Source organism: Rhizopus delemar, genomic scaffold (assembly GCF_000149305.1).
Source record: "Rhizopus delemar RA 99-880 supercont3.8 genomic scaffold, whole genome shotgun sequence".
In the NCBI taxonomy this organism is placed as follows: Eukaryota; Fungi; Mucoromycota; class Mucoromycetes; order Mucorales; family Rhizopodaceae; genus Rhizopus; species Rhizopus delemar.
This window is the reverse complement of record NW_027137834.1, coordinates 2,272,354-2,289,375: the sequence shown is the minus strand read 5'-3', so window position 1 is coordinate 2,289,375 and position 17,022 is coordinate 2,272,354. Positions and strand designations below refer to the sequence as shown.

Genomic DNA, 17,022 nt, shown 5'->3' with positions numbered 1-17,022 from the left:
CTTTATTTTTTATTTCTTTTTTTTTTCCTTGTGTTTCAACAGCAGCTATAAATAAATTTGGCTTTGACATAATTTTTTTTGTTTTTTCCTTTTTTTTTCATTTTACACAGAAAAAGATGCGTTTATTTTCTATTTTATTAAGTCTATCGAGTATAGCATCTATTGCACTTGCACAAGACAGCAGTACATCAGATTGGATAGCAGACGGACCTAGTAATCCTGCTGGCGTTACTGGCAATGTTCATTATGCAAACTTATTAAACGTTTCAATGTTATTTTATGAAGCTCAAAGAAGTGGAAAATTACCTTCCGATAACCGGGTTAGCTGGTAACTGTCTTTTTCGGTAAAAAGGGATTTGTACGACTGACCTTTTTTTTTTTGGTGATTGCAGGAGACATGACTCTGCTTTAAATGATGGAAGTGATAATCAAGTGAACTTGGTGGGTGGTTATTATGATGCTGGGTAATAAGGATATGAACGTTTTCTAAAGAAATCTATTATTAACCTCGCTATTTTTTTTTTTTTTCTTTGTCAGCGATTATTTAAAATTCAGTTTACCATTATCATACTCCTTGGCAAGTATTGCTTGGAGTGCTTCTATTTGGTTTGATGGGTATCAAAAAGCCAACCAGGCTCAGTATTTGAACTCAATGTTAAAATGGGGTCTTGATTGGTTAATGCAAGCCCATCCAAACAATGATACATTTTATGTTCAAGTAAAGGATAAGAGACTCTTGTAAAGAATCTATTTTTAACTTATTTGTGATTAGGTTGGCGATGGTGATATTGACAATAATTATTGGGGTCCAGATACGAATATTCCAACGCCACGTCCTTCTTATCAAGTTAATCGAACATCTGTTGGTACAGACGCTGTGGCGCTTGCCTCTGCAGCTTTGGCCTCCGCTTCTTATTTATTCAAGAATAATTTGAACGATACTGATTATGCTAACCAACTTCTTTCAAATGCTACTTCACTTTTTGACCTCGCTTACTCTGCTCAGCCCAGAAATGTCTATACCAATGCGATACCTGCAATTGCCGAATTTTATAACACCAATAACTATACTAGCCAACTGACTTATGCTGCCCTTTGGATGTACAAAGCTACTGGAAATACTACCTACAAAGATTTAGCCTCCACGTTTTTTGATGAATTCAAATTGGCCAATCAACAAGTCAGCGTGATGGATTGGAGCGACCAGACGAATGCGGTCTTTGTATTAGGTGCTGAAATTGATTCGAGTAACACAAAGTATGCCACGGCAGCTAAAAAAGTATTGGACACAATTGTCAACAGCGCCTCAGGTTCTCCTTGTACATTTACCAATGGCGGCTTACTTTGGTGCGGCGACTACAGTAGTGATAATTCACTTGTCCCAGCCCAAGATATGGCCCTCTTGGCACTCATGTATGCTCAGCTCGATTCTTCTCGTTCAGAAAGCTATACTAAATTTGCCAAGAGTCAAATCGAGTACCTTCTTGGCAACAACTATATGCTTACACCCTATGTTTGTGGTATTCACATGAACTCACCTCGTAACCCTCATCATGCCGGTGCTTCAGGTGGTACAGATATTAGTAATATCGATACTTCTCCACCTGTTGAGGCTCATGTTTTATATGGTGCTATCGTTGGTGGCCCTGATAGCAGTGACAAGTTTTATGATGAACGTAATGATTGGGCACAAACAGAGGTTGCCTTGGACTATAATGCTCCCTTCCAAGGTTTAATCGCCTATCAGCTCAGTTCAAACGCATCTGACCCTCCTTATGTCACCATCACTCAACCAAGACCTGCCGTCTCACGTTCTTCTGGCAAGATGGCCGGATGGTTGATTGCTGTGATTGTGATTGTTGTTCTCTTTGTTATCGCATTGACAAGTTATCTTTGCTGGTGGAAACGCGGTTGTGGTCTTTTCAAAAGAAAGGGTTATGTAACCACCGTTTAATTGGTTCGTTTATTGTAATATACTTTAATCCCTCAAAAAATGGAGGATTATTTTTAGATTAAACTGTGTATTTTGATTATTTTTTCCAAAAAAAGAAATGAACAGCAGGTGACATTACTTTTTTGTCACGCAATTTAATTCATTTTTATTTAAATTGACACTTTGTCATAGAATACTAATGTTATACAAAATGAGAAAAAAAAGTTATTCAAATAAGGAAATTATATTGCTTCTGGACCCACTTCTTTAGTAACAGTCAAACGTAGATCCTTCCTTCTGTCAATAAGATGTATGTTAATTGGCACTCAGATTGTCAATACTATTTTTGCAGCCTGTTTTAGCATCCATCAGCAAAATTACAAAATCATCAATTGTCATTGTATTTTATTTGGAACGGATTGATACATTTAGTTGAGGCAACTGTCGCCTTGTTACCCTCAAGGCTCACAAAGACTTTTAATTACTAGATTCTTCAAGACTGTTTAGCATTCTAAGATTTATATCAATCGTGAAACAATTATTGAAAACTTAAACGCTTGTCATTTTTGTAGCCAATTAGCTCCTCTTTGATGAGCACCGACCGCTGTCGTAGAATTACAAGTATACGCGTCGTGTACTAACTAACACCAAATAAAAACTGCAAAGTTATTAGGCTTTGAGTCACTTTCTTGAAGCAAGACGAAAGGAAACACGTTTAAATACTAAACTTGCTTGTAATTCAGCTTACAATTAATGATACAAAAACATGTTTAGTGTACCCATTCCAATCTACTCGTTCTATGGCAACTAACCAGATTTTTGAAGCGTGTACGAACTATAAATGTGAGTATTTGATATCATATGCATATAATCGTAGCTGTTAGATAATACAAAGACCTCAGTAACTTCATATTAGATACAAAATTGCTATTCCTTTATTTTTCAATAATTTGTATTATTTTTCTTTTTTTCTTGTTTCATTTATCACATTCTCTTTGGTGATGGGCGATGCTAGAATTCATTTCAAGCAAGCTTCCCTTAATCAAATGTTCCCATGCACACTCTACTAGTAGTAATAACAAATCTGTTACCTTAGTCGAGCATAATATTGAACTGATTTCGCCAGATATCAACACTAACTTTGTGAAAATCTCTAAAGCATATGATAGTACAATCTTAAATGCTTGTCGTTAATCAGGAAACAACAAAAAAGAAATTGCCAAAGTGTTATACAGTTGTTGAAATAATTGTTCGGATGACTTGCAATTGTGTACTTTTTGCTCTGTATCTCTGCAGTCAGACATGCTGGATCTATTTACAATACCTCATTATAAAGTGATAACTGGTTTGAACAATATATACCAACCTAAGATTATGGAATTACTTTCACATATAGTAAGAACAAATTGTGTCAAGCTTGTGTATTCGAGCAGTTTTTTTCAACTGAGTCATATTTCATTTAATAACATGTATAATCACCTTTGGATTTAATGAATGTTTGACAACGAGCTGATATACTCTTGATGTGTGCTTGACATTACTCTTTGGTAAAAGAGTCCCATTCTTTTTTGGTTGTAGATCATAGACTATGCGCTCCTTTAACCCTTGTCCGCATATAAGCTAAGCTTCAACTTCAAATAATGCTAGGGATGCTCTATGGGATTCAAATCAGGAATTTGAGCGGGCCTTTTGAAATTGAGCTCTTATTTAAGCCCATTTTCTTTAACCCAAACACAAGCAAGTTTCAAGCTGTGCTTAGGATGTTTACCTTGTTGAAAATAAATACCCTGTTTGCTTGTATCCATAGTAGTTTACGCTAACGATTAATATACTTGACAGAATATAGACATAATTTAGTATTTTCATAGTATTGTCCTTAATGACACAGGCATATCCAGGCCCATCCTATGTTATACAATCCCATAGCATCACACTACCAGCCTCTCCTTTGATCGTAAAATTGAAGAGATGAGGTTACAATTCATCACCTAGTCTTTTTCAAAAGTATTTCCACCCATTTGAGCCCCAAACATTAACATTGGTCTAATTAGAGAACACTATGCGTCTCCAGTCATCTTTGGTCCAGGATCTGTGAGTTTTGGTCTAATTTAATTTGGTTTCCATATGAGGTTTTTTTAAGGAGAGCCTTTCTTTTTAATCTGCGAAAAAGCAAAAAGTACAAAATCGCAAAACATCCAAACAACAGTAAATTGTCGATAACTTGTCACTGCGACAGTTTACAATTTTAAGCAAAGATGGAAAGGAGAAAAACGCGTTGGCTCATGCATACATCATCGAAAAATACCAGCGTAATTGTGACTTTGTTGAAGCAATCTTTTCAAAAAAGCAAAGATTGGAGGAGAAGATTGACAAGCTTTGTGTCACGTGCATAACACATGTCAAAAAATCCAGCATAGAAGCTCTACAATTAAACTCGCCTTACTCTAAATTATTAAAGCAATGTAAATTGATGGGGTTGGCTATTGTGGTTTGTAATTTGTTAAACAAAGGCTCAGAGCTCTATCTACAGATCAAGTTTTTTAGTGCTAAATTATTTTCTGGTTCTATATGGTATAACACCAACGATGGTCAGGCTGTAATGGCACATATGGCTGAGGCTCATGGCCAATCTAAAATAGTCAATTCTCATTGTGAATCATTTGGCATGATAAGGGCAAGGCACAGAACACATCCCTCCCTCTATCCGTTATCAAACTATATCCTGATATATGGCCTGTCTCACTATACCATTCTGATGGTTAAAAACTGATCATTGGAACTCAAGTTTCAAATATCTTGGTCATATCTTGTACAAGGCTTAATATCAAGCAAGCCATCGATGTTGATTCAACTAATGATAACTTTCAGCTCTCAACAAACAAGAGCTCTTTATCGATCAGGAATGCCTGGAAGCTGCTCTGGTTATGATAGACGGCACGAAAACAGGTCGTATTGGTAATATGGAGATTATGTACCAGCTTCGCCAAGTTTTTAATATTTGCCAAGTTTATTGTTAAGTTCGTCATTTGGGATCATCAGCACTGTATAAAAAATATGTTTTAGTTCTTGTATTTATTCATGAATCCCTAGGGAAAGGCCCCATCTTCAACTTTTTATAAACTCAACTTTTGTTGATGAATTGCTCACCTCATCTTACTTTTCGACAATGAAGTTTGCTAGAATAGGCAAGGCTTGCATGTTGTCATATACTTAATGAAGTCTTCTTGCAAGTATATTCACATCCATTTCAATCAAGAGGTTCAGGACTAAAAGAGATTTTCGACGCCTGTAGCTTCAAAGATGATCCTAATGATTATTCGATGTTTTGTTTGATATTCTTCAACGTGATAGAGAATATTTCATTTTACTACTTCTTTATTATCACCGGTAACAGTTTAATCTGTCAAAATCTCAGCAAAGTTCTCTTGAAAACGGTATTTCCCTTGACTGCTTACTCTAACTCTATCCGTGTTGGATCTTACCCTTAGTGTTGCGAACTTTTTATTGCATATTTGTACATGTATATATCAGCATATCGTTCCTCTGTTTCTGAGCTACTATGTTTTCTCTATATAAAGCATAAGAAGAGTAAAGCCAATGTTATTTAGGGAAAAGGGCTTATACATTTAAAATTTCATCCAGTTGAAAGGACTTGCTGATGGCTGAACACATTAAACGTCCGAATTTTCAAGCGACCTATGCGCACCCAGCCTTCGTAGTTACGTCATGTTTCCTGAACTACTACGCGTCTATTTTATATATTTTTTTTTCTGATTTATTTACATTATGGCATCTGCACAAAATCAAGAAAAACAAAAGGGTATGGCCGAAGAAAAGAACTTGGCAGCACTTGGTGTGCTCGAAGAAGACGATGAGTTTGAAGAATTTGCTGCTGAAGGTTTGAGTGAATGATTGTTGTTTTATTCAAGATTACTAAATGTGTATAGATTGGGGAGAAGAAGAAGAAGACCAAAATGATGCTCACTTTTGGGAGGATAACTGGGATGACGACGATATCGAAGACGACTTTTCAAAGCAATTACGGTATTTTTTATTTTGAATCAACTGTTTTCGCTCGTGACTAAACAAGTTTTTTTTTTAGTGCTGAACTTGAGAAAGAACCCAATCAACCACAGCCTATGAAGATGTAAACAGTCTTTTTATTCTTGTACAAAGAAATAAACAATAAAAAAGCAGCCAATTCAGCGTTTGCAGAAATTGTAAAGAAAAAAATATTCTTAGATGTTTGATGAGTTGGCCTACTTTTTTTCATTGTGGAATAAACAAGAAAAGGAGAGCAATTAGATGGGTTGTGAACACGGGACAAAGAAAGTGACAACAGGTTTAAATTTTATTAACTGTTGGTTATATTAGTTTTTAAATTGTGATGGAAAACAAAAGAATATAGTAAAGACCTTCATTCAAGCTTACACCTGAAATTAAAGAATGGCAAAGAGACATGAATGAGAGTAGTCTTTGAAGACAATCTTATTTACAATCCAAAAAGGATAATGAACAAACAGGGTTATAGGCAACATGTTTCCTTGAAACAAACCGAATTCTAGTTTATATCATAAGAAAAGCTCAAAAAGGGCATAGTGGACAACTATAAGTGAGCAGATAAATATCGATAGACCCTATACTGTATATTTACAGCCTATTTATCTGCCATTTCGCTTTGATTGTTGATCGGAGGGATTTTATTATAAACGATTACAGTTATTGTATGCTTTATAAAGAAAATTTAAATGCCAAGTCTGTCATTGTTACACTTTGCTAATATTATTTTCAAATTCATAAGAGCATGTTGTTTTTGGATTATGATATGTATATAGTCTATAGCTGCAATAAAAGAATAAACTTAGCCATGTATGTTTTCTATAAATTTCAATTTTTGCAAGGATGTAGTTCACTTGCTTTTTATTCCAACTTGCATATCCTTCATTGGGACAACATCGCAGCTTCATTATTCAAACTCGAATAAAAATCGGTTGAAACAGCCCCCCCTTTTTTTGTTATCGATGGTTATGTAATGTTGAACTATGCACTACGATAGTTGTGTACATTTACATATATTTTACTCTGATAAAAGGAAACTGTATGCTACGATTTATAATGCACTTGTAAAGTGGGCGTGCAAGAGATGTGAAATGGCCAAATGGAGCAAATATACATTGAGATAAGATAAAAGATGAATGTTTTTAGAGAGTTTTATAACATTTTTCAAGTTGAAGATCATATCTAATGATTTGGTAAACAGGGTATGGAATCTTGTCTTGATATCATTAACCATTGAGATTCGATATTAATTTAATTAAAACCTAGTCATTTTCATTTTCGTTTAAATCGAAGCTTTAAGATTACAGCAGAAATGTCTGGTTTTTAATTTTGAATCTCTTAAAACGTTACAAACCATCTAGTATCGATTGTAATTGATAAAAGGAATGATTATATCAAGCGATCTTCAAAGAAAAAAAAAAGATTTGGTATCTGATTTTTTTCCCTTGTTCTATGATATGTAATCACCAGCCATTTACTTTGCTTTCATTGCTTGATTGAACTAAACTTAATTCGGGGCTTACTTTCCATCAAAATTCATGCTTAGATTTATGGTAGCGAATGTCTACTAGAATTATTTTGTGATTCCCTTGAGTTATGAAGAACAAAATACAGTTGAAGCTTTACAAGAGAACCGTACTCTTTTTCCAACCCAAATGCAGTGAAGATTGTAACTACACAGTTTAAAATATGTGAACGACAAGTGACTGCAAGGGTAAATGAGATATTAAAAATTTCATGTTCTTCATAAAGTGACTCAAGTGTGACGTTAGCCAAAGAGTAGGGTTTTCTTTTTGCAAAATATATAAATAGAGAGGATACGTTCAAGAAAATGAAGAAAAAGATAAATTTTATTTAAACACCATGGCTACCGGTCGTATTCTTAAGCTGTAAACATCTAGTGTCTTATTAATTTTGATCTAACGCGTCTTATCAGTAATACTGGCGCTTCTATGCCTGCGTTAGGTCTTGGTACATGGCAATCAAAGCCTAATGAAGTTTATGAAGCTGTCGTTACAGCCTTAAATAATGGCTATAGACATATTGATACTGCCTTTATTTGTAAGTTTGGGGAATGAATGTTACAAAGCATGTAGCTAATCTATGTAAAGATGGTAATGAAAAAGAAGTGGGTCAAGCTATCAAGGATAGCAAGGTTCCTCGTAAAGAAATCTTTGTTACCACGAAGCTTTGGAACAATAGCCATCGTCCTAAGGATGTAGAGAAGGCACTTCAAGTTTCACTTGATAATCTTCAATTGGATTACTTGGATTTATACTTGATGCATTGGTACATAAAAATACTCCAAAAGAGAGAAGAAGAAACTAAAAAGCATGTGGATAGGCCTTGTGCTTTTCAGCCTGGTAAGGGATCCATACCAAAGGGACCTGATGGTAAGGTTGAGCTTGATGATGTTGATTTTACAGAGACCTATGCTGTAAGTTACCGATGTAGAACAATACAAGTTGACTGATGTTGAACAGGCCATGGAAAGACTGGTTGGTGACAGAGTCCGTGCTATTGGTGTTAGTAATTTTAATATTGCTAAACTTGAGAAATTAGCAAAGACTCAAAAGATTGTTCCTGCTTGTAACCAGGTAAGGATCGATATCCTCATTTGATGATGGATGCTCAATTGGATTTTTATAGGTTGAGTTACATCCTTTTCTTCCTCAGGCGGATTTACTTCAATATTGCAAGGACCATGGTATTATTGGTAAGTGGATTGATAGTCTAGATCAATGTAGGACAGTAACCTTTACTTTAAATAGTAACCGCTTATTCTCCTCTTGGTAGCACCAACTCTCCTTTCTTGAAGGATGAAAAGATTGTAAGTGAATGACTCTCATGTGAACAGAGATTCATGTTTTGTGTGTAGGCCAAGATTGCTGAGAAGTACAATGTCACACCTGCTCAAATTCTTATCTCTTGGGGTATTCAGCGTGGTTGCTCTGTTATTCCCAAGTCTGTGACACCTTCTCGTATTATTTCTAACTTTAAAGACGTTGAATTGAATGAAGATGATTTCAAGGCCTTGAATAAACTTGTGGATGCTCAATCCTCCAATCGATTGGTTGATCCTTCTGATGAATGGGGTGTAAATATCTTTGAAGAATAAAAACTTTTTTTTTATCTACAAACCATCTCAGTCTTTATTGTTTACACTCTTACTAACCACACAAATCTCAAAAAGGTCTTTATTTAAAGCACGTGTAACTATGCAAACAAAAATATACAAAAAAGGATTCTCATCTTCAACAAAATAAGTGGCACAGGGAGTACACAATAAAAAAGTCTATTTTCTTTTTTTCCTTCTTCTTCTTCTTTCTCTCTTTTCCCTTCTTTCTCCTCTTTTTATTATTTTCTCTATTTTTTTTTTTAAAAAAAAAACTGATTCGATCCTTACGCTATCAAACAAATAAATCATGGGCCAATTACTTTCATCCTTGAATCTCCGCAGTAATTCTGATATAGTGCCTGAGATAGGATTTGATATTGAAAGTAAGAAAGAGGTGGTGCTTTATTCCATTGTTTTATAAACCTATTTATTTTATAGCGGCTGCACCTACAACAGAAGAATTAGAAGTATATAATGAATTACATGCGATCATCATTCAACCTACCACGCAATTATTACAATACTTTAAACGATATCAACCCGCTTCAGATTCCATTCGAGATGCGATTGCTTCACCCAGTCGAGAAAATGAAGATAAAGCATGGGAGGCTGTTTTACCAACAGTGGACATGTTGCGTACATTCTATCACTATTCTTCTGAATTAGGTAAAATGGAGAGAGAGAAAAAAAAAGGGGGGGATGTGTGAGAGTGTCTGATGAGTGTTGTAGGAACAAGTATTCCAACCTTATTAAACGTGTTGTGTAAAGATGGTACAACCAAAGATCTGGATAGACATCCGGGTTTAACCAAATTATTTGCTGACGTACTTGATTTTGTATTTGAATTTGACTACATTAAAGTAAGTGTTTGCTCTCTCTTTTTTATGTATGTCACCTATTCATCCTTCTTGTTGTAGATCAGAAACCCAACCATTCAAAATGATTTCTCATTTTATAGACGTACATTACAAAGAGGAAGGTCTTTAGAGGACAGTGATCCAGCTAAATCCAATTTACGTACAGCGATGGATGAAGATGATTTGGCAAATAGAATATCATTATTTATTGCTTATTCTACGCCCATGTTAAAATGTTTGATTGACACAACCGTAAAGTATGTTCAATCGAATCAATCGACAAAGAGTGTGAGTGAATGGTTATCTAGTATTTGGGCCATGTGTTATCAAACGTTATCAAAAAAGAAGAGTAATGATTCAATATCAAGCTTTTGTTTTAAAGTGATGGTGGTGACTATTATATTGTATGATCATGTTGATCCACAAGGTGCCTTTTCTAAATATTCCCCCATTAATGTAAGTCTTGATGCTTTGATGATTGAGCTAATGAATCCATTTAGGTGAAGAATTCTCTAAAAATCATTTCAAGTCATAATAACACACAGCAAGATCAATCAAGTACAGGAAATCTTATATCTGCTCTAAGATATAATTCAAAACATCTCAATGATGAATCAACACCTAAAGCAATTAAAAATATTATCATGGCTACTTAATAAATAATTATTATTTTCTTTTTTATACTTTTTTTTGCTGTAAATCAATTTTTATTGGATTATAAAAAAAAAGATTCCTGCTTTTTTTTTTTTTTCTTTCTTTTTCTTGGTTTATTATTGTTGAGCACAACACACATAAATAGCTTTATCAAACACATAAAAAAAAGCATACCACTTTCTTTTACTATTAAAATAATATATATCTATTAACAAGGTATAAAGAAGAAAGACAACCATAACTACTTATTACTTTCAACTCATTTCAACCTTTTTTTTTTTTTTTTTTTTTTTTTTTAATTCTAATCTCGTGCCATCAAAAAACGTGGTTTCTTTTTACACACAAAAATAGTATTATTTCGGTCTTTAAAGATGATGCTCTACAAGTTGGTTGTTCTTGGTGATGGTGGTGTTGGAAAGACGGCGTTGACGATTCAAGTAAGCAAATAAAGAAATAAATAAATAAAAAAAAAACTCATTTATTTTATAGTTGTGTCTTAATCATTTTGTTGGTAAATAAGAAATATTCTTTTTATTTTTCTCTTATTCACACTTCTCCTTTTCACTTGTAGAGGTAAACAGATGGAACGATAGATGAATATAGGTTTAATGATCAGTAGACATATGACCCAACCATTGAAGATTCCTATCGTAAACAAGTAGTGATTGATGATCAACCATGTGTTCTCGAGGTATTGGATACGGCTGGTCAAGAAGAATATACTGCGTTGAGAGATCAGTGGATTAGGTAGGCTTTTGTTTTGGAAACCAAAGACTGAATTGATCCTATTTAGAGATGGTGAAGGATTCTTACTGGTGTATTCAATCACGTCTCGATCGACATTTGAACGTATCGAACGTTTCCGTAATCAGATCTTTAGAGTCAAAGATGTTGATAATGTACCGATGATGTTGGTTGGTAACAAATGTGATAAAGTGACAGAAAGAGAAGTGACTCGTGAAGAAGGCGCTGCGGTTGCTAAACAATTGGCTTGTGATTTCATTGAGACATCCGCAAAGACGTGTGTTAATGTTGAAAGATCATTTTATCAAGTCGTGAAAGCCATCAGGGCTCAAAGAGAAGGTTTAAATCCTGGTGGTCCAAAAGGAAAGAGTAAAAAAGAAAAAAAGGGCAAATGTTTCATCTTGTAATTTCTTTTGTAATCTACACACACACACACACTTTTATATATATCACTTTTATTATTAATACAATCGAAATAAAAAAAAATGTTAGGAAGCATGATGCTTGAACCACTGAGTCAGGTTTTCATAGACAAGAAATGTAATACATGTTCCAGGTAATACTCTAATAACGCTTGGTGATAATCCTTTATAGAATCCACCGAGGCCTTCTGATGTCATGATCTTTTTCCCACAGTCTATGACGCCCTTGTAGGTATCTTTGGTGGCTTGATTCTATTGAAAGATGAGGGGTCTGTTTCAGTCGAGAGAATCAATTACCTGAAGTCTACTCTTTAATACTTGATAAGGATAAGTGGAAACAGCAGCAATCACTTTGGATGTCACTGCCATGACTAAATATTCTGTTTGACTTAGTTTTGCATTGAGTTCATCATGAGAGATGATGCCCTTTTGTTGTCTCAACTCGTTCCTTCTCTTCTTCATCTCTTCATACACCATGAATTGAATCGCACCGTGTGAGACACCAAAGAGAGCGGGTACCAATCCCCTGTAGAGACCTCGGATGCCTTCTTCACCATACAATCTTTTTAAACCATCGATCAGTCCCTTGTATCCATCCGATGTATATCGTGTTGTTGTGCACATACGTGTCTTGATCACCCAAAGTGGATTTGCCACGAGTGCGGTCAATGCGCCTAGGATGTGGAATGAATCGATTGTTTGATAAGGAGAGATATTTACCTGCTTCTGCTGAAGCTGTCAAGTGTTGGATGGGTGATAGTTTGCCTTCTTTATCTTTTGTCATGTATTTCTTGATCATGCTATACCTAATCATTCTCTTATAAACATGAGCTCATTCACCATCCATCTTACCATCCAAAATACAATCCCCAACTGACGGCTGACCCTGCCATACTTGGTGTGAATCCTCTGTAGAGTCCTCTCCAGATACCTTCTTCTGACAGGATGGTCTTGAATGATCTCAAAGTACCACCCAACAAGGGTCTTTCTTTAGAATGACGCAAGGTATTGACTGTAAGATAGTTAGCAGTCGTAAGGCAAAGGATGGTGCAAACCTTGAAATCTGATTTTGATAAGATCGAGAGGATGAAGAAAAGCAGTGGATACCATTCCTGCACCAAACCCTGCTAATGCTTGATCCTATTGTACACTTGGTTACATTCCTTCTTTCTAGCTTTATTTTCACTATTACTGTATGAGGTGAACCTGTGAATGAACCTGTGGGTTGTTTGCTTGTCATTTAAAAAAAAAAAAAAAAAAAAGTGTGGAGAAGACTGAGTTTAGAGAGAAGGAGGAGGAGGAGGGGTCCTTCTATTTTTTATTTTTTTTTATTTTTAAATACAGTTCAAGGTACTTTATCAGAACAAAGCAAGTTTTCTAGATTCATGTTTCGATCGGACAAAGAAGGCTTGATGGATAGTGTTTCTTGAGGATTCTTTGATTGATTTAATAAATCCATTGGTTTTAAACCTATAGGATTATGAACAGGAGTATCTGTCATGACAAGAGAAGGTTCAGACCAGGTTTCTTCTTCTTCTTCTTCTTCTTCTTGTTCTTGTACTTTAGGTTTCACTGGTAACGCATCAGGGTCTTTACCTAAATCTTTCATGACCTTTCTTAGATAGACAATATAATCAATAGCACCTTGAAGTACAGTCATTTTATGTAAATTAGATCTTTCAGCACAAGAAGGAATCAAGTCCTTGAGTTGACTGATCTTGTCATTGATCCTTTCCCTCCGTCGTCTTTCGATCGCACTGTGTGAAATCTTTCTGGCTTGTTCTCTTTCATCTGCAGTAGATGATTGTGGAGGAGGTGATAGTTGATAAGGATGATATGATGTTGTTTTAGGTAAAAGTCTTGGTGGATTATTATTGCTGCTGTTGAGTGTAGGTGATTGACGAGGAGAGATGGGTGGATGAAAATAATAAGGATGTGGATAGACTGGATAGGGTATAAAATGGTAAGGTACCATTGGAGGTGGTAAAGCAACATTATTGGTTGGTGTAGGCGCAATCACCTTCTCACTCACACTCGACCTCTTTCTTTTCTTTTGTGGAGAATGGGTCATTTTGTTCAGGGAAAGAAAAGAAATGGATGAAAAGCAGTTGATTCTTTTATATAAAACAATCATCCTCTTGTCCAATAGTCAAACTATCAACTACCCACGTGTAATTCTGATTGGTTGGATCATAGTCACGTTTAAAAGATTCATCAATTATGAACCCCTTATTTTGCGGATCGACTTTGTGCACGTGAGAAATTTGACTCGTTGATGATTCATTCCCTTCTTTCTTGTTTGTGATCACAAGCATCAGTCAACCTACACACCATTACAAAAGTAGATAACAAAACATAAACCAAGACATAGCCAATCATTCATCCTTCGCTTTCAATCTGGCTGAAAACAATAGTTTATGCAAAAGCCCATCTCTTCTCATTTTAAACACAGCAAGTACTCTCTCATCCTTTTGTTTCTCGACCCAAAGATCAACCACATTCACTCTTTCTGTCTTTTAAATCCTTTTATTCAAGCTCTTTTCTCCTTCTTTTAAAAATCAATTGAATCATGTAAAATAAGAATAAAAATAATAATAAAAAGGCACATTCCCTTCTTCTCCACAGAATTCCCTTTTTATTTTTTTTTTTTATTAAAAACTGAGATTTAATCTTATCAAAATGTAGTTTGTCTTTTAATATTGAATGCGTTTATGCCCCGGCAAACATACCTGGCTTGAATAAAAAAAAGTACCGCTTTTTCCTTTTTTTTTTTTTTATTTTATTTCAAATATGCATTGTCTTGCTGCTGTTCGTATTCATGCTATTCGCATGACAGGACATCGTCATGCCTCTACTGTTTCTGTTCAAAATATGGAAACTCGATGGAAGTCTCTTTCTATCGCTGAACAAAACACAGTTGTTAAACAACTTGAAGAGGCACAAAAGAAGGATTGGAAAGTTCTTTCTTTTGATGAAAAAAAAGCAGCTTGTGAGTGAACAAGACAGGAATAAGAATAAAACATTAAATAATATTAGACTACATCGCTTTCGGTCCTCATGGTCCTCGTGAACCTTTCACTCAGCCTGGTCATGCCTTGAAGGTTTTAGGTGGTGTTACGGGTGTTCTTGCTGCTTCTGGAGCTCTGTTTTATGCTATTCGTCTTAATGGTAATAGAAAACGATAGAAAACAGAATAAATAATGCTTTTTATTAGGTCAAGAAACGCCTAGAACAATCAACAAAGAATGGGAACAAGCTACGAACGAATACCTCAAAAGTCAAAACTCGAATCCTATTTCTGGTATCTCTTCAGAAGGTTACAAAGGAACTGGTTACATTGTCAGCAAATAAATTTCATAAAACAACACGAATAATAATTCAATCTTAATCATCTCACACAAACCACATGTCACTACACTAAGTCTCTACTAAACCTTTTTCACTATTTTTTAATCTTTATTAAAGCATTCATCAAACTCTAATGATTCCAAGTTGATTCAAATTACCCTCTTTTTTTTTATATAAAGTGAATATTCTTGTTGACATGTTGCAAACAAAAGAGATTATTGTTTCCATCGTCATCAACAATACCTATTAAAAAAAAAGAAAGATTTTTTCTATTGAAAAATGCTTTGGGTCTAATAACGCGGTTGATGTCAAATTGACTGTCAGAAAAAATTAAACTTTTTTTTTTTTTTATTATTATTATTTTTCTGCTTCTTTTTTTGTCCTAATTCATTATGGCTCAACAAGTAAACATTACTGATCTCGATTTACCTTCTCTTCAACAAGTTAAATCTCAATTAGAAGAGGTTAGATGATACATGTTTGATGAGTTTCATTATCCAACTTTTTTTTTTTATCTTTAGGAATTAAACCACTTGACTCAATCTTATAGCAAATTAAAAGCTGTTCAGGGACGTTTTACAGATTGTGCCGAAAGTGTGAATAGTTTAAAACAAGAAAAGAGTGAAGGTAAGAAGATGGAGTATAGAAAAGAAAGTAAAGCTAATTATTAAATAGACAAGACCATTTTGGTTCCTCTCACATCATCTATATCCTTTTTTTATTATTATTCATATTGACTTTAGATTGCTTCATTATTTTATCCTTAACCTTTTTAATACCTTTATGTTCCAGGTAAACTAAGTAATGTCAGTAAAGTAATTGTGGATATTGGTACAGGTTACTTTGTTGAAAAGGTAAATCATTCAACGCTTCATCTTCTTTTATTTACACGCGTCCTATTCAGTCTGTGAATGATGCAACCAGTTTTTATAAAGATAAAGTGGAATTTGTTAAAAACAATCTTGTTACACTTGAAAAGACAATTACAGATAAACAAAGTACATTAAGAGGTAAGCATCATGAAACACTCCTACTTTATTAAACTAACTCGTTTTCATAAAAAGCCATTGTCAATGTCATGCAAGATAAACTACAAGAACAACAACAGAAAAAATAAAATGATTCTTTTTTTTTTTGCCCTCCGCTTATTACTGCCCCCCTTCTCCCCTTTTTTCCGATTTTTTTGTTTAAACTTTCTTTTTTGGTCCATTCTATGCCCAATGGACCTCTTTAGTCGAGGAAAGTCTAAAGGAAAGAAAAAGACAGACTCTACTGTTCAAACCTATCATCATACTCCTTACTCTTCCGAGGATAATTTCTTTTCAGGTAGAAAGAATAACTATGAAAAAGGAGAAAAGGACCCATTGTTGTCTCTTTTGATTAGGTTATAAAACAGAAGGATCTTCCATAAGAAGTTCACAATGTTCTTCTATACCAAGTACAGATAGTGATTATAGTGTTGATTTATTGACAGATGCCGAAATTGACGACTGTTTTGAAAGAATGCTTGTAATGTCCAGAGAAAGAGAATCCCCCCTCATACACGAGTGTATAAAACGCACTGTATTGATTTGTTTTGAATAGACAAGAAGAGGCATTCACGATGTCAGTGCCAGACAAAAAATGTCTTCTTTTCCAGTCGATAAAAAGAGAATTATGGTCGCTCAAGATATCCAATCCGAAACCAATATTGTTCATCCGCCAAGTTCCAAAAGAGGAGGAGGCTCGGATAAAAAAGTAGAGGAAGGAAAAGGCCCGGATTATTATGTGAAAAAGTTATCAGACACATCAAAGGGAATCAACATCAAAGTGATCTCACACCTCGCTGTTGGATTAAGAACCATGCCACTCAGGTACACAGATCGATGGCGTCCATATTTTTAAAAA

The 17,022-nt window shown here is 34.8% G+C and overlaps 9 protein-coding genes across 9 annotated transcripts; 7 read left to right on the top strand and 2 right to left on the bottom strand.

Annotated features, from left to right (window-relative positions):
• Nucleotides 1-269: 269 nt before the first annotated feature.
• RO3G_11064 (uncharacterized protein) lies at nt 270-1,954 on the top strand (the record flags this gene model as incomplete). Its single annotated transcript, XM_067665648.1, has 4 exons — nt 270-328; nt 393-464; nt 538-718; nt 773-1,954. 4 exons carry the CDS (start codon nt 270-272, stop codon nt 1,952-1,954), a joined length of 1,494 nt encoding a protein of 497 aa, XP_067521749.1.
• A 3,765-nt stretch (nt 1,955-5,719) lies between these two features.
• Nucleotides 5,720-6,084, top strand: RO3G_11063 (26S proteasome complex subunit DSS1; the record flags this gene model as incomplete). Its single annotated transcript, XM_067665647.1, has 3 exons — nt 5,720-5,831; nt 5,881-5,977; nt 6,036-6,084. The coding sequence occupies 3 exons, from the start codon at nt 5,720-5,722 to the stop codon at nt 6,082-6,084; spliced, it is 258 nt and encodes an 85-aa protein (XP_067521748.1).
• A 1,771-nt stretch (nt 6,085-7,855) lies between these two features.
• RO3G_11062 (uncharacterized protein) lies at nt 7,856-9,110 on the top strand (the record flags this gene model as incomplete). Its single annotated transcript, XM_067665646.1, has 8 exons — nt 7,856-7,881; nt 7,929-8,053; nt 8,104-8,281; nt 8,336-8,429; nt 8,476-8,589; nt 8,642-8,708; nt 8,764-8,822; nt 8,871-9,110. The coding sequence occupies 8 exons, from the start codon at nt 7,856-7,858 to the stop codon at nt 9,108-9,110; spliced, it is 903 nt and encodes a 300-aa protein (XP_067521747.1).
• A 307-nt stretch (nt 9,111-9,417) lies between these two features.
• Nucleotides 9,418-10,107, top strand: RO3G_11061 (uncharacterized protein; the record flags this gene model as incomplete). The annotated part of the gene is made up of 4 exons (XM_067665645.1): nt 9,418-9,493; nt 9,549-9,776; nt 9,879-9,970; nt 10,069-10,107. The coding sequence occupies 4 exons, from the start codon at nt 9,418-9,420 to the stop codon at nt 10,105-10,107; spliced, it is 435 nt and encodes a 144-aa protein (XP_067521746.1).
• Nucleotides 10,108-10,992: 885 nt separating this feature from the next.
• Nucleotides 10,993-11,283, top strand: RO3G_11060 (uncharacterized protein; the record flags this gene model as incomplete). The annotated part of the gene is made up of 3 exons (XM_067665644.1): nt 10,993-11,058; nt 11,111-11,132; nt 11,225-11,283. 3 exons carry the CDS (start codon nt 10,993-10,995, stop codon nt 11,281-11,283), a joined length of 147 nt encoding a protein of 48 aa, XP_067521745.1.
• Nucleotides 11,284-11,853: 570 nt separating this feature from the next.
• On the bottom strand, nt 11,854-12,586 carry RO3G_11059 (uncharacterized protein; the record flags this gene model as incomplete). The annotated part of the gene is made up of 3 exons (XM_067665643.1): nt 11,854-12,039; nt 12,085-12,461; nt 12,508-12,586. The coding sequence occupies 3 exons, from the start codon at nt 12,584-12,586 to the stop codon at nt 11,854-11,856; spliced, it is 642 nt and encodes a 213-aa protein (XP_067521744.1).
• Nucleotides 12,587-13,132: 546 nt separating this feature from the next.
• Nucleotides 13,133-13,858, bottom strand: RO3G_11058 (uncharacterized protein; the record flags this gene model as incomplete). Its single annotated transcript, XM_067665642.1, has 1 exon — nt 13,133-13,858. One exon carries the CDS (start codon nt 13,856-13,858, stop codon nt 13,133-13,135), a length of 726 nt encoding a protein of 241 aa, XP_067521743.1.
• Nucleotides 13,859-14,577: 719 nt separating this feature from the next.
• RO3G_11057 (cytochrome c oxidase subunit IV) lies at nt 14,578-15,138 on the top strand (the record flags this gene model as incomplete). The annotated part of the gene is made up of 3 exons (XM_067665641.1): nt 14,578-14,776; nt 14,824-14,955; nt 15,002-15,138. 3 exons carry the CDS (start codon nt 14,578-14,580, stop codon nt 15,136-15,138), a joined length of 468 nt encoding a protein of 155 aa, XP_067521742.1.
• A 389-nt stretch (nt 15,139-15,527) lies between these two features.
• On the top strand, nt 15,528-16,252 carry RO3G_11056 (prefoldin, alpha subunit; the record flags this gene model as incomplete). The annotated part of the gene is made up of 5 exons (XM_067665640.1): nt 15,528-15,599; nt 15,657-15,762; nt 15,928-15,989; nt 16,040-16,145; nt 16,200-16,252. 5 exons carry the CDS (start codon nt 15,528-15,530, stop codon nt 16,250-16,252), a joined length of 399 nt encoding a protein of 132 aa, XP_067521741.1.
• Between the last annotated feature and the right edge of the window lie 770 nt (nt 16,253-17,022).